The sequence below is a fragment of the Clarias gariepinus genome, chromosome 25 (genome assembly GCF_024256425.1).
Source record: "Clarias gariepinus isolate MV-2021 ecotype Netherlands chromosome 25, CGAR_prim_01v2, whole genome shotgun sequence".
NCBI lineage: Eukaryota > Metazoa > Chordata > Actinopteri > Siluriformes > Clariidae > Clarias > Clarias gariepinus.
This window is the reverse complement of record NC_071124.1, coordinates 23785635-23811953: the sequence shown is the minus strand read 5'-3', so window position 1 is coordinate 23811953 and position 26319 is coordinate 23785635. Positions and strand designations below refer to the sequence as shown.

At 40.2% G+C, this 26319-nt stretch overlaps 1 protein-coding gene across 1 annotated transcript; it reads right to left on the bottom strand.

The window, feature by feature from the left end:
* Window positions 1-412: 412 nt before the first annotated feature.
* On the bottom strand, window positions 413-26027 carry LOC128513034 (protein wntless homolog). The gene is made up of 18 exons (XM_053486639.1): window positions 25059-26027; window positions 22940-23215; window positions 16371-16495; window positions 16101-16262; window positions 15778-15914; window positions 11799-11967; window positions 11581-11678; window positions 11209-11272; window positions 10549-10692; window positions 9580-9663; window positions 9318-9471; window positions 7463-7500; window positions 7216-7324; window positions 7067-7128; window positions 6712-6826; window positions 6433-6489; window positions 4757-4822; window positions 413-3626 (listed from the first exon to the last, which is right to left on the bottom strand). The coding sequence occupies exons 1-18, from the start codon at window positions 25162-25164 to the stop codon at window positions 3403-3405; spliced, it is 2190 nt and encodes a 729-aa protein (XP_053342614.1). The 5' UTR covers window positions 25165-26027; the 3' UTR covers window positions 413-3402.
* Window positions 26028-26319: the final 292 nt, after the last annotated feature.

Sequence of the window (26319 nt, the reverse complement as noted above, 5' to 3'; positions counted from 1 at the left end):
TCATAATGTAATGTGTGCACTAAAAGTACAAAGCCACATCCTAAGCAAACATTTGGACATTAGGGAAAAAAAGAATGACTGCCACTCACTGCACAGTAATGATAAAGCCTGCATGCCACAGAGCTCTATGTAATCTATAGCTTAATATAAATAAACTAATGTTAAGGACTAGATAGCTCATAATTAGTAGTAATGGGAGTCTAATCACACCACATTCTTTCTGTAACTACGACACAATGCTTTGGTAAGAAAGGGTTGATTAATTTTCTAGAATGTGATAAGATAAGATCAAACGTTATTCAACCCCGAGGGAATTATTGTGCCAGTGACTGCTCCGAAAGTGTAATAAAACATAATTTATTAAATGAAACCAAGTAATAAATAAAGTAAAAATACAAATAGGCAAAGTGGCTTAGTGGTTAAAGTTTAGACTTTATTCGTCACATATACATTACTATACAGTGACAGGGTTAAGGGCCTTGCTTAAGGGCCCAACAGTGGCAACCTGGTGGAGCTGGGGCTCGAACCGCTGACCTTCCAATAGGTAACTCAGAGCCTTAACACACTGAGCACAGTCACCTCGCACCTCCAGGGAATTGTTGTTCACGGGTCCGTGTGTGTGAAGTTTGCATGTTGCATGGCGTTTTTAAACTGCCTATATCGTGCAAATGTGCATGTGAATGTTGACCGGAGGTCCTACCATGGTCATAAAAATGGTAATAATGAATACGATGGTCACCACTGGCCTCCACAGTCCCTAGTTGGAGTAAAGATGTTCCTGGATGGATGGATGGATGGATGGAAAAGTACATTACAATAAGAATATTCGCAATGTAAACATAAGATATAGAAACATACCATACAACACCCAGTTCCAATAAAGAGAGCAGAACCAGTTTCTGGTTACGAGTAGCATGATATAGCTAATTGATATTGCGGAACCCTGGCATGAAAAAATTGCAGAGGTACGGCTAGTGCACTTATTGTTTTCTATCATTATTTTAGCTCTCTACCCTACAGAAGGGGGAGAAGCTATAAAGTTTGATGGCTACAGAGGAGAAAGACATGGTGCTTCTCGGTGGTCTCAACCAACAGCTGAATGAGCTCAGGGAGGAATGTGCTCAGTGGGTACAGCACTTGAGAGGTATCGTCCATAATCCTGACAAGTTTCTTCATGTAAGATGAATAAAGTACTTATAATTATTCTCTCAGACACCTCCACCGGAGACTGCAGCTCCACTCCAATGACCAAGCCAAACCATATACTCACACACAGTTATGGATCACACACTGCTCCCTGTGATCTTTCCTAATAAGCTTGTTGAGTCTGTTGGCATCATCGGTCTTGACTGTGCTGAGGAAGATGGCACTGAGTTACCACTGAGTCGTAAAACATTATTGCACTCCTTCTAACATGTTATTATTTTCCAGCCATCCAGGAATGTTCTCATTAAGTTTTGCAAAGGTTCTGCTGCAACGTTCTTAAAATGTTAATACTGTAACCAAACCGAAAGTTATGAAAATCAAAACTTGATAAGGTTTAAAACTTTCCTTTTCAAAACAGAAAATAAAAACTCACATTTTAATCATGTAGGCTACAAAGTGGTGGTATTGTTCCTCATTCCTTTTAAATAAAAAGTTTAGATGTTGGTGCTTTATAAATTTAAAGAGAGAGAAAGATGGAGATGCTGGTGAGATAAGAACTGTTTATAGCTGCTTTATCGTTAGTTCAAAACCAGAACTTCATGGACGTTCAGCAACACCTACAGCGCGGTGCGTCCTTCTTTACTACATGAACAATCACTGTGTTTGATTTGCTGTGTTTCACTTTTTAAATACAGAATGTAAAATGAACACACACACACACACACACACACACACACATACATAGATCCAGATTTTCATTAAAATCCCACATTGTGATCCTGAGGGGGCGGAGCTACACTAAAACATTTTAAAGAAGTTTATTTCAACATAAGGCCCCCCGAAAACCACAGTAAAGTTCCGCTAATGTTTAGAGGAAGTCTGACAATTTTCTTTACTTGTTAATCTAAATCCGTGTCACACCAGTCAAACGTTAACCCCCCGTTGTGTGTTCGTGTAACTGGAGCGTCCTTTTAATCACCAAACTGCTCCTTCAGATCGATCTCTTTGCCACACTTGAGTTGGCGATTCGTTAAGTGCTGATTCGATGTGACTGCACAGGAACACTTTGCATGGAAATTTGGCATGGAAATGAGCGCCAGCTCCAGCGAGACGAGAACACTAACCTGATTAGCGTGCTCATAAAGACGGCCTGAAAGCACAACTATAAAACATTTTCAACTTCACACCTGACAAGAGAATTAAAAAAAACGGTTGTAACCACCGGAGGCACACCCTGAACCCGAACCTCTCGGGCGAACACTTCTCTCAAAATTACTGCCTTCACTTGCAGAGGCCGAGATCACGGGGAGCAGTGTGTGATCCAGAACTGTGTGCGTATGTTTTTTTGTTTTGTTGCTTACGGAAAGAAAAACAGTTTAGAACAAGGAAGTCGATCAGAACTTTTCCGCTCTAATAAGACATAACAGTGGAAAAAAGAGGAAAACGGTTAAAGCGATGCACATTCTGATCGGATTTACAGTCAGAATTGGGGGGAGAAAAAAAAGGTAACAATAAAAAGTTTTATTTTTATATAGACACTGGCCACACCTCCTTTATTGAGACTGATGGAAATATAGACAGAAGCCACACCTTCTTTACTTCTGGCTTATGTCTATATTTCCATCAGTCTCAGTAAAGGAGGTGTGGCCAGTGTCTATATTCCCATCAGTCCCAGTAAAGGAGGTGTGGCCAGTGTCTATATTCCCATCAGTCCCAGTAAAGGAGGTGTGGCCAGTGTCTATATTCCCATCAGTCCCAGTAAAGGAGGTGTGGCTTCTGTCTATATTCCCATCAGTCCCAGTTAAGGAGGTGTGGCTTCTGTCTATATTCCCATCAGTCCCAGTTAAGGAGGTGTGGCTTCTGTCTATATTCCCATCAGTCCCAGTAAAGGAGGTGTGCGCAGTCCAGTGTCTTCTTGTGGCAGTCCCAAGTCTGAATAAATGCAGAATGTTGTGTCAGGAAGGGCATCCCTTGGAGCAGGGTTCCAATTGTTTTACCATGGTGCGGATAGGAAAAGAAATGGAGTAGGAGTTATTCTAAAAGAGAAGTTTGTAAGAAATGTTCAAGTGGTGAAGAGAGTATCAGATAGGGTGATGAGTCTAAAGCTGGAAATTGATGGTGTGATGTTCAATGTTGTTAGTGGTTATGCTCCACAGATAGGATGTGTGTTAGAAGAAAAGGAAAAATTCTGGAGTGAGTTAGATGAAGTGATGCAGAGCATTGCCAGAGGTGAGAGAGTGGTGATTGGTGCAGACTTCAATGGACATGTTGGGGAAGGGAACGGAGGTGATGAAAATGTGATGGGCAGGTTTGGTCTTCAGGACAGGAATGTTGAAGGACAGATGGTGGTGGACTTTGCAAAGAGGATGGAAATGGCAGTAGTAAATACTTTCTTCCAGAAGAGGCAGGAACATAGGGTGACATATAAGAGTGGCGGCAGAAGCACTCAGGTCGACTACATCTTGTGTCGACGTTGTAACCTGAAAGAGATCAGTGACTGCAAAGTGTTGGTAGGGGAGAGTGTAGCCAGACAACACAGAATGGTGGTGTGTAAAATAACCCTGATGGTGAGGAAGGTGAAGAGGACAAAGTGGTGGAAGCTGAAAAAGGAAGAATGTTGTGTACTCTCCGGGGAGGAGTTGAGACAGGCTATGGGTGGTCAGGAGGTGCTTTCAATTGACTGGAGAACTACAGCCAATGTGATCAGGGAGAGAGGTAGGAGGGTACTTGGTGTATCATCAGGTAAGGTGAAAAGGGGACAAGGAGACTTGGTGGTGGAACGAGAAAGTCCAGGAGTGTTTACAGAGGAAGAGGTTAGCTATTGAGGAGTGGGACACAGAAAATTTGGAGAGGTGGAGGTATGCTCTGGAAAGCAGAGGAATGAAGTTTAGCCGCAGCAAGACGGAATACATGTGTGCGAATGAGAGGAACTCAAGAGAAACGGTGAGGCTACAGGGAGCAGAGGTAAAGAAGGTGCAGGATTTTAAGTAATTAGGGTCAACGGTCCAGAGCAACGGAGAGTGTGGAAAAAAGGTGAAGAGGCTGGTACAGGCAGTTTGGAATGGGTGGAGAAAAGTGTCAGGTGTGTTGTGTGATGAAAGAGTATTAGCGAGAATGAAAGGAAAGGTGTACAGGACAGTGGTGAGACCAGCAATGCTCTACGGCTTAGAGACAGTGGCACTGAAGAAAAGACAGGAGGCAGAGCTGAAGATGTTGAGGTTCTCTTTGGGAGTGACAAGGATGGATAGGATCAAGAATGAGTTCATCAGAGGGACAACCCATGTAAGATATTTTGGAGATAAAGTCAGAGAGGACAGATTGAGGTGGTTTGGACATGTTCAGAGAAGAGATGGTGAATATATCGGTAGAAGGATGTTGAGGTTGGAACTGCCAGACAGAGGAGATTTATGGATGCAGTAAGAGAGGACATGAAGTTAGTTGGTGTGAGAGGAGAGGATGCAGAGGATAGGTTTAGATGGAGGCAGATGATTCGCTGTGGCGACCACTGAAAGGGAACAGCCAAAGACAAAGAAGAGGATATTATTAATGTGTTATCTGCACATTAGCAAGTGTGCCTAGTGATGGACATGGTACAGCATTTTAATAATACCTTGAGTTACTGAGTCTGGGAGATGAGGTGAACCAGGAGTTGCACATGCAGCGTTCCCCTGGTCATCTAAAAAACATATTGCACAGTGTAAATGCATGGGCTTAAAGAGCCTGTATGCCTACCAATCAAACACCATGGGCATGGAGGGGATTTGTGTAAAACTGCAGACAGCCAGTTCTATTAAAACTAAACTAACTATACTCATGGCAAAGTTGTTGAACCGGATGAAGTCAGAAGTGCGTGAATATGCGCAATAATACCTTGAGTGATACTTTTACTAGGAAATGATGTAGATTTTACACAGGCCAAGTCTTCCCTGTTGTTTTAAAAGAACTAATGAGCTCATCAAAATACTATCCACAAAGTATACTGATTTCATGATAAGTCACTGTAAAATGTCCTGAGGGTTAGTAATATGCTTTAAAATTGAATTATTATTAAAACAGTATTTGATTATCACAATTTTGAAAATTTACAGTAAATCCTATCCAGCTAGCATCAGTCTGATGCAAACGCAGCGCGCAACGTGTTTTTTTTTATGAGAAGAAATGGCAGAAGGCAGTGACAGTGCAGGGAGATTTCAGTCTTCTAAAATGACCAGAACTGAGGTGTGGTCATATTTTGGCTTTTACAAAAGTCTTGAGGGAAACTTAATAGAGTATGATCACCCTGTCGCAGAACATCGTAGACAGGGTGGTCGCTACTATAAAGGTAGACACTTCAAATTTGCAAACGCAAAGGCAAGTGGACGCAAGGCAACGACTTTGGGTTTCAAGTCATGGGCTTGGTCACCAAGCTTTCACCACTGAGCTGTGTCTAAACAAGTTCAACAGATACAGTAAACATCTTGTAGCTGCGGTAGAAATGTCCTCAAAACGACAGGAAACACAATCTGATAGGGGAAGGAAACTTCACTTCAGTGTCATTTCTCTGCGCGGTCCAGTTAACTTTAGCCTACAACTTTGGTCAGTGCTGTACCGATTATTCTCCTTGTTCCTAGCCACAGCACTGCAACCCCTAACAGCGAGGGAAGGGTTTATTAACGGCACTAGGATGCGGAAGTTAAGCGGTCGCGAACCAGGAAGTATAAAAGGAGTAAACAAACCATAGCATCTTGCTCAGTCATTGAGTTTGGCCCATGCCTCGTCGGAATCGTTTGTCGAATCGTGAGTACTCACTTTATTGGTCTTGCTTTCTGATTGAGTGTGCATTTATAGGACGCGGGTTAGATTGGGTCTTTCTCTTGCCCCCCCATTCGTAAGAGTCCTTAGATTAAATAGCGTGATTATCCTGCCTACTCGTGTTCTTCCGCGTTTGGGTTTACCATTCACGCAAAACAAAGGGCTAACCGCTAAAGCTAAGTCTTCTGGTCACCTCAGGTTAGTTCTTGGCAGAGTTTGTGTGAGACACAGGCAAACTCAAGGTATGCAAGGACACGGCCCTCTGGACATGTAATGACATCCATGCTTAAACCCTGAGTCTTCCACTGTTGAAGTCCCAGTGTGTGGCACACACAGAAAAACACACGTGTTGGGGGGGACACTGTGGTTAGAAAAGACCATCTATGCTGAATAAAAGACATTTCCAACACAGCTGCAAGATGTTTACTAAAACACTGAAAATCACAGGACTCCTAACCATTGGTCCATTTCAAAAGAAAACTCAACTCAACTCACAAACAGAGTCGTTTGGTGCGGCTCTGGATGACTGACACGCTGATCTCGAGTCGGTCTCTGTACAAGGGAATAAAGAGAGATTTAATGCTTGGCTTTCCTTGAGTCACAAAACCACATATAGCCATAACATGCTCAACTCACATCCCTGACAGACAAAACACAAAATAATCATCTAAAAATGGCCTGATATCAACACACGTTTTTTTTCATGCTGCAAACCTTTAGACATGCCATGCATTGCCAGAAGTTACCAAACTTTTACCCAAAATTTTAACTGACCACTGGTAAGGTCTGTTGAGAACACAGCAGGTGACACCTGCTGGTGCTGGACACCAACTTCTCCGAACCTCTCTTTCCCAGAAGAAGTGCCACAATGACCTCCAACACAATGCACCTAAAAAAAAGAACAGCAATATGCAAAGATGAACAGGCATCAACTGGTACTGTGTCCGTTTCACCTAAGAGGGACACCCTCACCCAAACCTGATGTAGACACGGGAACACAATGGTAAAGGGTGACCATTTGTACCGACAAAGATTTTTAGACTGTACCTGCAGTATAACTATATATAACTGATAAATATGTCCCTTAGGAAACGAAACATTCACACATCCTAGCTGAATTCAAACGGACCTCTTGCTCAGGGCCGTCTGGTGTGGGACTGGATGACTGAGACTCTGCTCTTAATTCTGTGTCTGTTGAAGAGAACACAGGACATGAAGGCACAGTGCTTTGCAAGACCCCAGGGTTTACCAGGCATTGCTAATTCATGCAGGACTCACCTCTAAACAAGTCTGTAGAGATAACTTTGGATTTCAAGTCATGGGCTTGGTCACCAGGCTCTGCAATGGAGTGTTGGCCAGAAGGGAAGCTTCCACCACTGAGCAGTGTCTAACAAGTTAAAGAGATAAATGCACATGTGAACTTGGACATCATCTACACAATTGTGCTATTGTACAGTTGAACTGATTAAAGTCCCAAAGAACAATGGGACTTACTGCTTTAAAAGACAGTCATATTTAACCTTACCTTACAAGAAGACTGGACTTCTGGTCTCTCACTGGACTCTGTAGAATATAGGAAAGAACATGAGAAAGGCCAGTGCAACGCGGGGTCTGTCTGTGGGGAAGCTGGACTTTGCGACACGGGTGGATTTTTTATGAAGGACAGTGGCGCACGAGCGGGCGATGTGATGCGCCCCAGAGACTTTAAAAAGGGGGAATGCCGCCCCTTGATCTCCGCGAGAGGACCGCGCGTGAACGAGCTGCGCGAGCTGCCTCCTGCGCTCCCTCCGCGTGCTCCGCCGCTCTGCCCACCGTCACCACTTACCAGCCGCGTGCCCGCATGCCAGCGAGGAAACTGCCAACCAGACCTGCACGTGCATTACCTTCCCTCCCCTTTCTCTCCGTCCAATTTCGCGCGTTCTGTATAATGTCCAGCGCTTGTGTATAATTTCCCACGCTTGCGTGTCGCTGTATGCAGGGACCATAACAACCGATAGGGGGCAGTGGTGGACACAAAAATATACAACAAATGTCAGGTTTTTGATATACAAAGAAAACCTAACAAGTTTTGGGTATTAAAACATGCTGAGAAAAGGTTTTATAAGGTTTATACTGTCCTCCTATACCGGAGGGTCCTCAATTCTTCTTGAAATGTCTTCTATCCCGAAAAACAAACACACACACGTGCTATTAGAGACGGAGTTTACACAATGACTCAAAGCTCCTTCAGTCAACAAAGCTTTTATTCAGATCGTAAAAGAGAAAGAAATTTCAAGGGGGAGAAAAAGACAGGGGGACAAACGTTAGAAAGGTTACTCAGCTGTATTAGAGAGCCGAGTGTGGACTGAACTTAAAAAAAAAAAAAAGAAAGAAAAAGAAAAAACATAAAAGAAAAAGGCTTGACGTCAGGAGATGGATGGTTCTCATTACGGCAGTGCTGGAAGGAAGCCTGCTCTCCATTACATCCACTTTAGACAAGGAGGCCCAGTTTCCCCTGACCACACACACACACACACACACACACACACACACACATATATACACACTTCACTGACACTGAGATAAGCACATCAAAGCTAAGCTACAGAACGTTGCAGGTTCACCACATCCTTGCTTTTATCCAATAAACGTTATAAACACATACATACCTTTACTGAGACTGACCGATACAGAAGCCACGCCTCCTTAATCAAGTCTGACAGATACAGAAGCCATGCTTCCTTTGTCAAGACTGACAGATACAGAAGCCACGCCTCCCTTATTGACTGAAAGACAGAAGCCACGCCTCCCTTATTGACTGAAAGACAGAAGCCACGCCTCCATTATTGACTGAAAGACAGAAGCCACGCCTCCCTTATTGACTGAAAGACAGAAGCCACGCCTCCCTTATTGACTGAAAGACAGAAGCCACGCCTCCCTTATTGACTGAAAGACAGAAGCCACGCCTGCCTTATTGACTGAAAGACAGAAGCCACGCCTGCCTTATTGACTGAAAGACAGAAGCCACGCCTGCCTTATTGACTGAAAGACAGAAGCCACGCCTGCCTTATTGACTGAAAGACAGAAGCCACGCCTGCCTTATTGACTGAAAGACAGAAGCCACGCCTGCCTTATTGACTGAAAGACAGAAGCCACGCCTCCTTCACAGAGACTGAAGATCCTTTAGTAGTGACTGGAAGTTTGGATCATTTCAGTGACTCGGTTCTTTCAATCTCGTTCATCAAAACGAATAAACCTTTTTTTATTATTTAGTTAATTTCATTCTTTTGATCAGAAATTACAAAAATGTTAAATTTTCAATAAACAGACGTCAAGCAGATAAAAGTGAGCAGACAGTTAGTGATTATAAATGCATGTGTGTGTGTGATGTAGGCAATTACCGCTGGACTGCTCGTCTCCGTAGCGTTCGTGTGACGGTGCGTACAGGAACATCAGGGCGAACACATACAGGTTCCACATGCCGTATATTCCGGTGAAGAAGGCACTGTTTATCTGAACCGTGTAATCTCCCCAGTGCCAGTGTCCCTTATTCACCTACACACACACACACACACACACGTTTAGTTCTTGTTTATGAAGTGTTGTCGGTGTATAATGAGAGGATCGGCATGCATCATTATGATCCTGTCTCCGCCCACACACCTGACTGATGATGAAGAAGATGACCGTCATGGCCGCACACGCCAGCGTCACCAGCATCAGAAACTTGAAGCGGAAGATGAGACCCTGAGCGGAGCAGATAATGATAATCAAAAACTACATTTCTAGATATGTTTTACTGAACGCTTTAATCATAAACCAGAAATGACTTCACATACCGTTAAAGCTTCTGGAAGATTTTTTCGATATGCAGTGAAATGCTTATGAATAATTTCTCCAATTTTTTTCTATTTATCATTAATTTTTCTGCACAGTGGTCATAACGGTTTTAAATTATTATATTTATTTACATTTAAATAAAAATAAAGAAGTTAAAAAAAATATATAGTACAAGCCAAATGTTTAATATTAGTAGTTGGTTTTGTAATTTCTACACCTGCTGTGAGAAGATATTGTACAGGGGTTCAACAGAACAAAAGACTGACACATACTGAAGCCCCGCCTCCTTCACTGAGACTGACAGATACAAAAGTCCCTAATTTCCTATTAAGGTTGGTTGATGTGACTATATATTTAATTTTATTTATTTTTTTGGTTTAATGGATACAAAAATATTTAAATTTAATTAAATGTAATTATAGTTAATAAAATCAAATGTATATTTACAATATAAAATTTAGAAAATGGCAACATTTAATCATATTTAACAGTTTGCACCTGGTATCTGAAAAAGTCAAATAAAATAACTTTTTTTTCTTCTTTTAAATCAAAGTTCAGAGTCACATTTTCGGCACTTCCTTGTTATATTATAGTACGTGCACCGTTTGAAAGATAAATTGAAGACATTTGAATTTGTCCCGATAAGCCCAAGTTTAGCTAACAAATTTTTTTTACAAATTATTTCACAACAAATATTAATCTTCTGTTTTATCATGTTTTGCTTTAGCCATGTATGCTAGGTGGCGTTACTGAATGCTGTAGTCGAGGATACAGTGTGTGAAGCTAGCATACTTCGTAATGCAGACGCCCAGCTTTGGTCATGGCAGGCAGGGACGTTCTTTTCCCGCTGCTGTTTCTGAACACCTGGAACACCATGAAACACAGGAACAGGAAGTAGAGGCAGGCGCATATTCCAGCCACGATGATGAACGCCATCTGGAATCGGCTTTGTCAGGGAAAACCGGTAGTTTTTTTTTTTTTTTTTTTTTTTTTTAAATCATCAAGCAAAAACAAAAACTGAGATATTTGGAAAAAAGAAAAATAAAACAATTTATTGAACTTTTTTTTTTACAACCAGCTCTAGAATTATTGGCACCCTTAATCTTCTTTGTCTTTCGGCTGTTCCCTTTCAGGGGTCGCCACAGCGAATCATTAATTATTGGCACCCTTAATAATAATGAAAAAAAATATATATTAAGAATGTTTTTTGTGGTTAATCAAAGAAATCAAATTAAAGTAAATGTAATTCAAAATATAATTAAATTGGTAGTCTCGTACCAAATATTATTTTACGTGACACAGAATCGCTCCAGGTCATCCAGGGTGTCAATAAATCTGGAGTATATAACTATATAATAAAAAAGCCCTTTTATAAGACAACATAAATTCTTCCTGGTGATGAATAATAAATGTGCTGTAAATGCCTAGTAGAGGTGTATAATAAAAGGATACGGCCAGTTTGGTGCCAACATCCGAAGCCCAGATGCTGTAGAAGGGGTTGGTCAGCTGCACTCCTCTGAAAAACCAAAAAAAGAAGAGTTTTAAAATCTCCTAAAATCCCTGAATATCATCTTACATGATAACTGAGGCTCACGCTATGTTGTGCTGCTGAAGGAAAATAAAATTAACAACAGGACGGCAGGATAAAGCAGATAAATGATCATTCAGAATTTGAATACGACTCAAAATCATCATCACATCCTGGAGAGTTTTATTATACAAGAACGTTTAAATCATCTCCTGCAGAATATCTACCAGGTGAATCAGGCTTCCTCAGAGCGTTTGATGTAACAAAAAAAAAAAAGACCTGGCACGAGGTCTCACCTCTCACACATGTCGAAGATGAAGAGGCAGAAGGAGCCGAAGGCAATGGGCCCCACCTGCTTCCAGTATATGGAGATGCGGTTCCTCTCCGTCTGGTCCTCCAGCACAAATCACAGCGCAGATATTTTATTTCAGTCCAACAACACTATTATAGATCAGTAACGGTTCATCTGAGCCACCTATGGAGGATCTACTTGACCGGGAAGCTTCTCCCTTACCATGAGATGTTCTCCACAGAAGATGATCCAGAAGGAGAGCAGCATGGCGTAGAAGATTCCCTGACAGACGTCTCCGAACAGCAGCATCCAGGTCCAGTCAAACCGGGGCGAGAACCACTCCACTGGAATGTTGATGAAGGTCATGGAGATGCCGAGGGCAAAGATCACCCTGTACACAGACAACATGCATCACCTTAGTCTTCAAATAAATAATCATCATCATCATCATCATCAATAATACGATATGTTCAGCGTTTATTTATCACACACACATCACTGCACAGTGAAATTCTTTATTTTTCGCGTATCCCAGCTTTGTTAGTAATCCGGGGTCAGAGTGCAGGGTCAGCCATCACACAGCGGCCCCTGGAGCAGACAGGGTTAAGGGCCACGCTTAAGGGCCCAACAAAAGCAACAAACCGCTTGGGGCTCGAACCGCCAACCTTCCAATCAGTAATGCAGAGCTTTAACATCTACACCTGCCACCGACTCCATATTATAAATAATACGATTAATAATGTGTTATTAATCAAACAATATAAAATAATCCAATAAACAAATCATTTTAATGCCATTTTATTTAACTATTATTTTACTTATCTTAAATAACTTCTTAAATAGTTTATATTTATTGTTTTTTTTATTTAGTTAAAGTAATTAATAGTTAAAATAAAGTTATTAATTTACTGCTAAAGTTGCATTTAAAGTGTATATATTTTACCCATCATTGTTTTAAATACCAAAAAGTTTAATTTCCCTAAATATTTTACATAATCCTGTTATTATTATTATTATTATTATTATTAATTTTTTTACTACTAAAATGTTTTGCAATATATTAACTGTAATTACTGTCAAGCAAATTATTTTATATATTAAATAGATATAAATAGATACACAGAATTAACAGTAAATTAACTGCTTTTGATTGTTATGTCTATATTTTTTTAACTTCAATTTTGTAATGAACCAGTTTTAATATAATTATACGGATTATATTGTTATTGTATTGGTTTATTTTCCCGGCCTTATGAACACAGGTAAACTACAGCTGCTGAAAAGGGGTTGAAAGCAATCAAACATACACACACACACACACACCCGCAGAGGCAGGAGGTGAAGGACAGGGGGAGGGGAGGCAACATTGACTCCTAAAACATAAAACACATTCCAGTGGCTTGAACAATCCCAGCATGCTCTGCTACGGCAACAGAGAGGGACCACGCCGCACTGGTATGCTGGGAATGTTCTAGCCATGTAAGCACACACTGTGTGTGTGTGTGTGTGTGTGTGTGCAAGATAAAAAGAAGTTTATTCATATCCCCAAAACACATGGCTTTTCATAGTCCTGCCACTGAGTGCAGCGGAAAACTCTCTAAAACCCTAAAGACGTAAAAGAACCAAAAAAAAAATAAAATAATGATATTATATATTAATTATTATTTCATTCTTTCTCTACAGCACTTATCCCGTACAGGACCGCGGGAGGCCTGGAGACTTTCCCAGGCATTGGGCGGGGTACACCCTGGACAGGGTGCCAATCCATCGCAGGGCACAAGCACTCACACACATTTACACACACACACACACACACACACACACACACACACACACACACACACTTTCATTCACTACTGGCATTTAGGAACATGGAATAGCCAAATCTGCATGTGGTTGTGCTGTGGGAGAGAACTTACCCCGCAGAGGAAGAACATCCAAACTCACGGCGTTACTTACAACTATGCCACCTTATAGAAGGAAGCTTTGTCTCAGAAACGTTGATTATATGCATGGGACAGGTGCTTGGGCCCGCTCATCGGTGCTTGCAACTATATTTATTATTATTATTACAATATCAAATTGTAAACATTGGGGATGGGAATCACCAGATGCAATTCGGATTACGATTTAACAAAAACATCCTGATTTAATATACATTTTATTAATAATTTGCTTCTACCACTCAGGATGCTGTGCTGTGTGAATAGCTTAAAGCACGCCACCAGCAGGATTATAGAGGAACGGCAACATTTTACCAACTCAAATGAAAACATGAGTAAATTTTTAATCACTACTACATATATTTTTTTACATGTATGCATTTTATCTTAAACAACATTTTGGAGTCAGATGAATTTCTGCATGAAAGAATCTCAATAAAAAATGTGATTAAATTTTTTCCCCATTTGTATAAAGAATAGAGAAAGATTATTGACTTGACAGATAAATTATAATGAATTTGAAGGACTGAATGGTTAATATTGTGAAATATTTCATATCTGATTGCGCTAGTTCATGCAAAGTGAAATCTGGTTAAAATAATAAATATTTATTTATAATAATTATAGTAATATTTATTTATAGTAAAAGATAAGCCAGAGTAAAAGATCAGTGTTTTGCTTAAAATAATAAAAGTGATTATGAAAAGTTAATAAATTATTAACAATCTAAAGGGGGGGGGGGCATGTGCTGCTAGATGCTTAAATTAGGAATGAGATTACATAATCATCTATTTTTATGAAGCTTTATTAACCTCCATTCTTTCCTCCCTGATCCTTTAATTCAGTGCCACTCTCTCGTTTCTGCACTTCCTCATTCCAGAGGTTCATAAATCAATAAAGGCTCAGGATGGAAAGGCACAGCATCGTTTCCACAATAAGGAATCCAGCAGGGAGTCGACGTCACGCTTTCTCAAGCTTCTCCGTGCCTTCCATCCCCAACCCCAGAGGAAAAGCATGGAATCCTGCCTGCTCGAACTTTAACAACAACACGAAAAACCCATCTCACCATGACTGCCTGAGAGCTTCGTGTCTCCCGGGGCGGCCAAGGGCGAGTTGGAACAGCAGACGGACAGACTGATATGAAGGTGTTGGAGCGTAGCGAGGAGGACAAGTGGAGAGGAAGAAGTGCAAACATGAAAGCAAAGCGTACACCGCTCTTAGGGTTAACACCACAAAGGTGACGTGTTTTTTTCTGTTATAGAACAGCTACTGTATTTCTCACCCATTACAATGTTTATTAAATATAATATTTTTATACCAAGCAACACATTATTCTTATTATTCTTAATTATGCTGAACGTCTATGAGACAAGTTCGCTGTACCGTTTTATTTCCACCCAGATCTTCTGAGTGATCGCTGGTGTAGGTCTGTTCTTATAAATATTTCAACAAATAAGAAAAATTAACAAATAAATACAGTTAGAAAAAAATGTCAATTAAATGTCATTAAAATAATTGTTAAAAAAGAAGAATATGTATATAGGTATAGAAAGAAAAGATCCTTACATTTTGGTGCATGGAACTAAAAATAAATAAATATATATAAAAAAGCAAGCCTCAAAGCACCAGGTGCCCAATGCAGGGGTAGGGGTATTAACGATTGGGTATTGAGGATGAGGTAATGACTTAGACACACCAGGATGGGGGAACAGGGGAGAGAATGACAGAGAGAACTATACGTGAGGATAGAGTACTGAGGTAGGGGTGCTGAGTTTGGGTTACTGAAGGTGGGGTATTGAGGATGAGATGGTGAGATGGTAGGGTATTTTGATGGAGGAACTGAGGTCAGGGTGCTAAGGGGGGGTAGCAAGAGTGGTATTGAGATAGAGGTACTGCGGGTGGGTTTTTCAACAGGGGTATGGTGGGTGATATATTGTGATAGAGATACTTGGGGTGGGGTACTGAGTATTAAGTATGGGGTACTGAGTGTGGCATATTGCGAGAGAGGTACTGAGGGTTGGGGTGATGAGGGTGGCGTATTGTGATAAAGTGATTTAGGCTTGGGTACTAAGTTAGTGGTACTGAGAGTGGGTTACCGAAAATGGGGTACTAATTTGAAGGCAATCAGGGTGAGGTGTAATGGAGGTACTGAGAGTGTGGTATTGAGGATGAGGTAATGAGGTACGGAGGGTGAGGTAATGGAGATAGGGTACTGGAGATGGGGTTCTGATATAGAGATATGGAGATATGCGTCTTACTTCTCCAGGAGCACAGGCGGTCTCGTCATCAAGGTAATCCTTCTCCAGTACCAGATCATGATGATGAGGATGCTGGAAGTGAGGAAGGTCTTCATGGCAAACCAGACCTTGGTGAAGCCACCGTTCTGATGGATTCCCTTAAAGAAAAATATAGAAATAGTATAGAATTACTCCCAGTTGTTTAGAAAAGCAGATTAGATAATGCACATAAATACATATAAAAAATGATAAAGTTGATTTGATTTGCAAAATGGTGATGAAAAGATCCATGTGTATGGACACCATATGCAGTAGAAAAGTAACGTAATGCATCGTATCCTCACCACCAGACGGATGTCTTTGATTTCACCAATTCCCACGTTCACCTTCTTGCGCTCGTACACCGGCAGCCAGATGTTAACCAGGTAGTATTTGTGCGACACGGTCCCGACCTCCATGAAGGGAAAAGGGTCACATTCGTAGTGCCGACCCTCGTTCTCTATAATCTGGAGAAGAAATGATCAGGGAATGAGACTGTCCTCTCTGCTAGCGCGTGACTAAAACACGAGACGTGTTGGCTTGAGCGTGAGACTAAATCAGCTCTGTGTGTTTACTTTGGCTGTAGTGAAGTTACAGCTGAGTTTGCGTTGCTCCACAGAGTGCGCCATCTCCGTCCACTCACTCACTGTGTCGTCTCTGTAGGCCAGGCTGACGTCTATGGTGACCAAGGCTCCATCCTCTACTCACACACAAACACACTCTTCAGCAGGATTTTCAGAAATCTTTATATTTTCATTCATACTTCTGCCTAATAATTAAAATAAATATAATATATGAAAAAAAACATATATATTTGCTTGGTGGCCAGTCGCTGCTGTTTGCACAGGAAGTCCCGCCTCCAGTGTTCATCATCATCATCACCTTTTATGTCATTTTAAACAGATATTGGTTAAATTTATCCCGTGTATTGGAATAGAATTTATAAATCCTCCTTTAACTCCTCCTTTCCTTAGCAAGCATTAAATCCATAATGGAAAACATTTTTTATTATGCACATTATGTTATTCTATTTATCCGCCTATAAAGCAGACAAATGACCCCTCAATGAGGGAGTAGCCAAAAGTACAACAACAACATAAAGCAGACTATAAATAAAAAAATTATCAACTTAGGAGAAAAAAATAATAATTTTAACTTTTATTTCAAACTGTATATATAAGCTGTTAGTATTTTTTTTTTAATGTACAAGAGCACCAAAAACTTTTTCCAAGCACTTGTTTTTACTTGCGAGCTGATATATTTAGCGTGGGTAAGAAGAGCGGACGGTATCATTATTTTCCAAGTCACTAGTATTAGACGTTTAGCTTTAAAATTCTTATCATCAAAGAAAGCTACAGTACGCTGCTGTGTTTGAACATTAGCTCAAAGAGCATTCGCTTAAACTACACAGATGTACACAGATGCTCGTTCATTATTATAAAAGTTATAACTACTTTTACTGTCTACATTACTGAGAAAACACAAAGTATAAACTCAAAGCAACTAGTTTAATTCACTTTCCCCGTCTCTGAAAACCTAAAATTAAACCTCGACTTGAGATGTGGAAGTTCTGACACTGGAGACTCCTTTCATAGGCGTAAAAATAAACATCCATCATATCAACCAATGTATACATATTTGTATGTGTTGCAGTTATTTAGAACCTCATATGACAATTACACAAACTCTGAGTTCAGCTTTATCGAGTGTAAGTGTGTAACAAAAAAATATATATATCAGAAATCAAAGATAGATCAGGAAGCTGAAGCTCGACGGCCGAGTGAAAGTGGGAGAGAGCATTATTAGCAAACGGCGTATCTCTCAAACTCTTTTCCCAGTAAACATCAGCCAACACTCTCGCTTGGATACCATCAAACGCAGAAGTTTTTTCTCAGTACGCCGGAGTCATGATCGGACTACCTGTCTGATTCACGTCTGAAACGCTGGCCTCCCAGGATCTCCTTTAATGGCTTTTCCAAACATGTGGAAATGGTTTGGAACGAGGTCAGGCCTGTCCAGGGGATGTGGCAATAACTACCAGCTGAGTTCCTGTAATGTACAAGTGGTGAATGACTGTGTACAGTTCCCACAGACAGATTCGTCTCTCTTTCGATTTTCAAGGATGAGGCGTTCCACCCTCTAAACGTTCTCTGAAACACCTGCAGCGTGCTCCGAGCCACCTTGTACACGTACAGCCCTCTTTAAAACGTTTGCACCGTTCAAGTGTTTTACTGCGACTAAGAGTCTCATCACCGTACTGTACATGAAGTCTTTTGGTTTTTGTTTCATGTTATTAACTTCAAAAGAGGAAAGAATAAAGTGATGCTGGTTGAGAGAGGTGGTGTATATAGCTGATATAATGCGATAGAGAACACAAATGAACCAATTTGTTTTGTAAAAGTTCCACATTGCCGTGCCTTCTTTTAATAAATGCAGATTTGTAACCATTGGCAGATTGCAGTGGTTTAAAAGGAATAAAAGCAATATTCAGGGTGGGCACAGTAGCTCAGCTTCATCTACTCACTCCGTTGTTGAACATTCTTCTTTAACAGCAGGCCTTGAAGCGATTCCAGCCATTAGATTTAAGACATTGTGACTATATAATATTAGTTCACTTCCCCTTCGTTAGCAGAGCCAAATCAGCCCCGACACGCAGCCTAATGAGGAAAAATTCTAATGAGGCCTAAATTCTGATCTCACTACACACATTCGTCTACTAAAACCAACAACACACTAATGACCTTTTACCACGAAAAGTAAAAATATTATATATAAAAACATTTTTTTGTAATGTCCAAGAATCGGAAATATATAGTATACATTCAGAACCCCGTTTTAAAAAAAATAAAGCTTTATTAGCCGGGGGGGGGGAGAAAAACATCTTCACTAGAAACATTTTTACTGTCTAAATCAAGCAAAATAATACATTAAAAAATTAATACAAAAAGTAGAAAGAAAGAAAGAAAAAAATAAATACATAAAAGTAGAGCATTTTTTTGCCATTTATCTTTAATGAATTAATTTCCCATTTTGCCATAGTTTAAACATCTTTGACAGTAGGTATTTTTGACATTACCATAGTTAATTGTACCATACTGGGTCTATTGGTCTACCACGGTACACTATTATTCGGTACAGTTCTACCATGTACTGTAGTATGGCACTATGGAACAGTCAAAAATATGTTATAGACTTTACATTTGGGTACCATAATGGTAATATTTCTATAGTAAACCCCCAATGGTTAATACACCGTATTTCAGTGAGTACTAGGATACTTATTGGTACCACAGTAGTTGTCAAAGTTCAGCAGATGTCTAATATGATACTCCCTACACTATACCACACCAAAGGACCCCACTATGTACTATATCAGCTAATATCTACCATGATATTGTTATAAATGCCATGCCATGGTACAACACACCACCAAACTACTATGCTAAAATTTCATACAGGGTAGCTTTTTGAATTATATTGCTTTCTTCTTTTTGCTCACCATCTTTTTATAGTACATGTATTTTTAACATTTATTTTAGAGTAAAAAAAATCAAATAAAATACAAAAAAACAAAAATCACATTTTTTTAAAAAAATTTACAAATTGGCTTAAAATGGTTCCCATTTTAGATTTTGTGTTTTCTAGTAAATTTCACCAGGATAACATTCGATATGAAATTAGAAACCATTAAAAACCATTTCTAGTGGTCTTGTAACCAGTAGAAATTTTTCCTAGTAGAGGGTAAAATTTCTTACGGGTTAGCATTTAAAATAATATTGCATTTTTCTTTTTGCACACGATTTTTAATAGTGACTTTAATAGCTCATGTATTCTAAATAAAATTTCCCATTTTAAATTGGATTAAATACATTTCCAAATGAAATGCTAAATGAATAAATAAATAAATAAACTAATATGCAACTTGGGTCCCATTTTAGATTTTCTTTTTATTCTATTAAATCCCACCAGGAAAAAAATATTTGAAATCAATAACCATTAAAATTAACTTTCTAAACATTAAAAAGCCCAATCACATTACATTTTTGTAAAGGAAGTCTGGGGGGAGCATACAGCCAGCAGATTAGCATCATGCTAACCACACTTATAAATCAGAGTAATGTTGCCTCAGAAAGCTGTAGGTTGTCAGTGTCTCTGAGAGGTTTGTGCTACATGCGCACCTGATGCACAAACCACTTTATCCAAATGGTGTCACTGAGGCAAACAGTGGATATGAAAATTAATACACGTTTACTCAAAAACTAGCTATATGTTTTTATGTCTGTTTAGCTACGCTAGCCTAGTAGTAATAACTGTTTGTTTTTTTTTTTTCTGTACACTCAATCAAAAATCTGTGTGAAATGGATGTAGCATATTAATCAATATTTAGTACACTAAATAGCCGAGCTAAATCAGTTATATGAATTTTTTTGCAGACTTTAATAGCTAACCAAGTTTGGCTAGTGAAGAAAATTCAAGTGAATGAACTGAGACAAACCGAACGCCAGCTAAGTCCCGCACACGGCACACTTGTTTGCATCAGTGGAAAGCCAAGCAAAGTGAGTTTACATAATTGACTGTTTCCATATTTAGTGAAGACCTAGCACTATGGGTCCAAGCATGTTAGCAAGAAGAAAACGGAGCCGCTTTCAGTTTGGTTTTTAAAGCAGTCGGTGCCGAGAGGAATCATAAATTAAGGTTAACTGAGGTTTAATGTCTGTTTTATATTTTACTTCTTTTTCATGTCTCTTCTAAATGTTTTGATTGTGTTTATATAAAAAAAAAAAAAAAAAATATTATATATATATATATATATATATATATATATATATATATATATATATATATATATATATATACACATATATATATATATACACATATATATATATTGGTAATATCAGTAATATTTTTGGGTTAAAACTCTTCATTAATCTGCCGTATTATCCTGTTAATCCCTCCTTTCACACTCACTCGGGCTGGAGGGCTCACACAGCTCACACGGCTACAGTATCACAGTCAGTGAAATGAAACACCACCAGCATCTCAGTAGGTTTTTTTTTTAAGTAACGCTAAATTCCTTAAACTTATTGAACCGAAACAAAATTTTAACCAAAAAGACCTGATCGATCTTTTTTAACATTTAATATATGAGGATGAAAAAACAAAGACATAAAATAGCAATTTAACCAGAGGGAGGAACCACAGTATTTAGCATTGTTTGTGTAATGTGTGTGTGTGTGCCTGTGAGTGCATGTGTGTAAAGCCCTAGCAGGAAGCCCTAAGCCACCAGCACATCCCAGTCACAGAGGTTCATCCATCATTGTTAAGCCTCTCTCAGCATGTGAGAAACTCAATCTGCTTCAGGAAAATGAAAAAGGAGTCGTAGCAATTTAGGCTTCAATGAAACACCCTGAACAATTACTTTGGTCATACACAACGCGAATTAAAGTTGTCAACAAGGCAAGATCGTAAAGTCACAATATTGTTAAGTTTAAAATACCAGTTTGTTTGGGGGAGGGCTCGTAATACAGTGGTTACCTAATCGGACCATTGGTTTTACCGTCGCGGCGCTCGGCAACAGCATTTGGGGTTGTGCGTTTGCTGGCTTTTACCACTGAGTGGCGCTATATAACTACAGAGTGACCCCTCATGCCTTAGTTCATTCTCTGCAGGATTAATGAGACATGCTCCTTTAGCACGTAGTAGCGGATAAAATAAAATGAAACACTGTAGTTAAACGTATTCATAATCACAGTACTAAAATTACAGTACAAATGTAGAATTTAAATCAAATCTTATTAGGATCAAATTTAAGCAAAAAAAATGTTAACACAGTGAGCCTTTAGATTTTATTACGTGTAATTAGAAAAAAAGGGTGTAGGGTTTTGTGTCATCTTATTTCTTGTGTTCTTTAAATTTGTAGTAGATTTATTAACTGAATTAAATGACCATAAAATTATAACATTGTCTGGACATTCTACTGCGTCAGCTGTCTGTCATTCAGCCCCGCTTGTGTTTTTGCGTTATAATAAAAATGAAAAGCAGTGGGCTGTTATGATCTGTAACGGGTTCGACCCATGTTGCACGGGCGGCACAATAAAGCACGGACACGAGGCGAGGTCTTACGGGAAAAGGGTAATTTATTTAGGTTAAATGGCGAAGGAAAGGGTTGAAGGAGGGAGAATGGAAAGAATGGGATAAAAGTTGTACATGTGCAGTTCCGGGGGCTGTGCCACACTGGCATGCGGGCACACGTCTGACGATAAGTGGCGGTGGGCAGAGTGGCAGAATGGAGCACGCGGATACAGCGCTCCTGCAAACTCCCTCGTGACGGCGCTTCTGTTGATGGCTGGCGCGAGTCCTCGCTGACGTCAAAACTTAACACAAACGTCCTTGCAGCCTTTTCCTCTTCGGCAGCAGGGCTACAAGGCGGGCACGGTGCGGGGGTAAAGGTGCCGCTGGAGCTCGCGCAGCTCTTTCTCGCGCTGTCCTTAGCGCGGGCATCAAAGGGCGGAATTCCAGTGTCCTTGTTTTAAGTATCTGGGGCGCGTCATATCGCCCCACTCACATGCCGTTCTTCTATTCTAGTTTTCACTCTTGGAACTGTGTTCTGTTATTCTGCCCAATAAACAGTCCTGTTTTTATGGACGCCCCTCGTACATACTACAAAATCAAAGGATTAAAAAATTGTTAAAATCCATCTTGTAGGATTACACACAACCCATTTAACCGTCCTATAATCGAGAAATACCGGCAAGACTTCTTCCTGTATATAATCACTGGAACATTCAAAATAATTTTTTTCACTTTTGATTTATTAAAAATAAGCCCCTGGAGTTAAAAAATTAAAAACATGCAAAACCAAACTGTCTGTAATTTAAATGAAAAAAAAAAATTATTACACTTTTTAAACCACCTGCAGTCCAAAACCACAAATGAACCATGTGATTGTGAACATTTACTGTATAAACAGGGGTGCAGTTTTATATGAGAAGAAGGCTCAGAGCATGGAAATGACTTCTGCTGTAAGATATTAATTTTTTTAATCCTTATTATGCTCAATACAGCACATTCCTACTAATCTGTTGCAGTCTTCCAGGTCGTTACACATTATCATATTAAACATTAAACTCAGCGGACTTACCGATCTGGTTGTGCATTTTGAAGGCAATGTCGAACTGCAGAATAACGAGCATGAACTGGAACCAGGGACTCATCTCCTTATTGGGCAGGGGGATATGAACAGAGAACACGACGTTGTTGGCTTCAATCCTCTTGACCATGGCCTCGCTCAAGTCTCGAATCTTGTCGCACTCGTTCGGACCCCAAGGCATGAACCACTTGTGGCCCTGATGGTGCCTTCTCTGGTTGCCCACACACTTGGTAGCCAGGTAGTGGACGGCGGTGGTGGGACTGGGAGCTGGAGATTAAAGGAAAAAGATAGATAAAAGTTTAGGTAAAAGAAAAGATGCTTATTAAAGGTTAAAAAAAAAAAAAAATTTAAAAAAATTAAATGCTTGAATAAAATCCAAGTTAATCCAAATTAACTCATGTTTAAATCCACAATGTTGTATTTAGAGCCCTAAGTTTGATCAAATCTCACATGAACTAGTACTTGTTTTGGGGAAAACAGGGATTAGAACTGATCCCAAACGTATGTGGTGATTAGCATGATAAATCAGACTGGCCTTTCCTGAGGCATTCGGAAGAGTTTGAAATAGCAGCAGGAACGCTTCCTGAATTACCGACGACACCTGAGGTCTATAAAACGACAGGAAGCGGAAAATAATCGGAACCTGTTTATGTGCCGGGGCCTAAGAGGCAAAACGCCAAACTGACTCGGAGGAAACCTTCCAGAACATTCGACAGCTTCCAGAGCGGGACAAGGAGATTTCCTTCGATTTGGGTTTAATCCCAAGACAGCAGCACTCTTCTCATAAAAGACGTGTAATCTAGACAGGAACCAGTAACTGATTAAACAATATGGAGGACAATATTGGGAAGCCTGGGGGAGTCTATCCTAGGTGTACACAAACTACAGGGAATTATTCTGCATGTTTTTGGACTGTAGGTGGAAAATGGAGTACCCAGAGAAACCCCACCAAGCATGCCGAGAACAGGCAAACCCACTCATGCAGGAATGTTATTAAGAATGATCATAATTATCTTTTATCGTGATATGATATTTTGTTCATATCGCTTACACAGTGGTGTGTTTAAAAATAAACAAAAAGTCTCCCCTTTAATCCCACAAAGCCAAACATAATCACCAACAGACAGCTCCATAAAGTTGATGAGGAAAGACTCTACAAATCTCCACTCTGAAGGATCTGAGATAATGGAATGCTCTGGACCGAGTGACCTCACGCAGTGTTGAAGTTGCCCAATAACAAGAGAAGCAGCGAGCCTTTCTAGCCAATTACCCCTGCTGCCACCGGCCATCGAGCACACACAAAGGAATCCGGGCTTCATTAAATCAATCGCAGGCAAACAAGCTAATTTCTCAAGCTCTGCCTGTGCGGTGCACACTCACTCTCAGGGCCTACTTCCTCCTCATACTTGAACTACAAAGACAACAAACTTAAAAGAAAGAAGGCAAGCACGGACAATAACGCATTCCAGAAATACTTCTACTTCCATCCAGGTTCTTATATCCGAGGGGGGGTGAAAGAGAAGCAGGGTGTCTGAGTGTGGTGGAAAACAAACCGAATGACAAAAGGCAGAAGATCTGAGAGAAGGTGAGACGCCTGGAGGGCAACAGGGGAGAAGAGAAAGAGGAGTAGGAGAGGGGGGCAAGAAGAAAAAGAAAAAGAACTGTAGAAGCTTTTGTCCACCAAAGATCTCACACACACACACACTTTGAAGTTTAGGAGGTAAAATCACTGCATGTAAAGAGATGTTAAAGAGATTTGGGAATGAGGTTTCATGCATGCTGTGATTCATTAGTTGTAATGTACTGAAAAGTTGTACAAACTGTACAAAGTCTGGGTATGTGACAAGATTTTTTTATTATGAAAATGATAATGAAGGGGGGAAAAATCTGTAAGGCACAACAACAACTTTTATTATCAATTTCCAAGATCCAAGATCATTAATCGAGTTTGCAGTTTCAGATCCACTTCCTCAAAGCAGCAACAAAGTAACACTGGGACAGAGATCAATCAAAAGAGCGCTGAAGCGCGCGCGCAAAAACATAACATCAAACAAAAAGATAGTAACAGAAATTAGAGCCCGAGAGTCTGCGGAGTTTCCTGAGTACTCACCGATCAGCCCTCCGACCATGAAGGAAAAAGCCTGGAAGAGCAGCAGAACAACTCCCATGATCACCAACTTTTTGGTGCTCATGTTCTCGATGATCGCTCCGGCCATTTCTGCGGCTTCCAACGAGCTAAGAAAGAAAGTCAAGGAAGAGATCAGAGAAGTGACCGCATCCAGGTGGACTGAGATCCGCACTGAGACTCAGAGCCAGTGTTGCCAACTATTTTCAACGGAAAGTAGCTAAAGTCTGCTCGAAAAGTCGCCAAATGTCGCTAGATGACGTCATGCGTATATTTGCATATTGATGACGTAATTACGTCGTATTTGCATTTTGCGTGTTTTCCCTAATCCTTCCTTATGTGTCCAATATAATTATGAACTTAAGCTTTGTAACAGTGAGTAATATAAGTGCATCGGAAGAAAAAAATAAATAAATAAGAAAAAAAAGAAAATGGTCAAATTAAATAGTTTTATTTCAAGCAAAAGAGAAGCAGGTAAGTGATAGGTCCGTTGCAACACCGATCAGGGCAGACACAGGGAGATGAGTAACTGTACCGGGAAAGCAAGACCTCGTGCTTACAGGACAGTATTGGCGACATTTGGAAACTTGCTAAGGTTTGTCCAAAAGTTGCTAGATTTGTCACTAGGCGCTTAAAAAAAAAAAAAAAAAAGTCGTCAAGGCGGGATCACTTAACGGCGGATTTGCGCATGGGCAGTCAAGACTCGTAGGAACGAGCATCTCCTGCAGTAACTGCAGCTGGGGGCGGGGGTCTGTGAGTGCTTTGGGACGGGGGAGGGGCCGGCGGCGGCAGCTGCTGTGGCAAGTTGAGAAGAGTCAGTACAGACACATCAGAGTCTCCAAAAGTCTCCAGTAACACAAGAAAAAGTCGCCAGATTTGTCGCTAGTCGCTTTTTAAAAAAATTGTCGCTAGAGGGATTTGAAAAGTCGCTAAATATAGCGACAAAGTCGCTAAGTTGGCAACACTGCTCAGAGCAGCCGGCCTGGGTTGCCAGATCCAACTGTGATCCCTGTCTCCAAGTCTAAATCCCCCCTACCTATTTACATAATTATACTCTTTACAGCAAAATCACACACTTTGCACATGGGAGGGAACGTGTGCATTTCACACCTTTTATACACGTGAGCTCAGGTGAACAATCCCTGACTCCTCTTATACACACACACACACGCACACACATACACACACTATAAATATGAGCATAAAGTAAATTAATAAGTGTTTTTGTATTGTAAAAAAAAAACAT

Excerpts from the sequence above, each read along its gene's own strand:
- LOC128513034 (XM_053486639.1), bottom strand. The coding sequence starts at position 25,164 with ATGGCCGGAGCGATCATCGAGAACATGAGCACCAAAAAGTTGGTGATC. Across the intron at positions 9,472-9,579 it reads TCTTCTTCATCATCAGTCAG|GTGAATAAGGGACACTGGCA; the intron begins GTGTGTGGGCGG and ends GTGTGTGTGTAG. Across the intron at positions 6,827-7,066 it reads CAGACGGCCCTGAGCAAGAG|GTGCATTGTGTTGGAGGTCA; the intron begins GTCCGTTTGAAT and ends TCTTTTTTTTAG.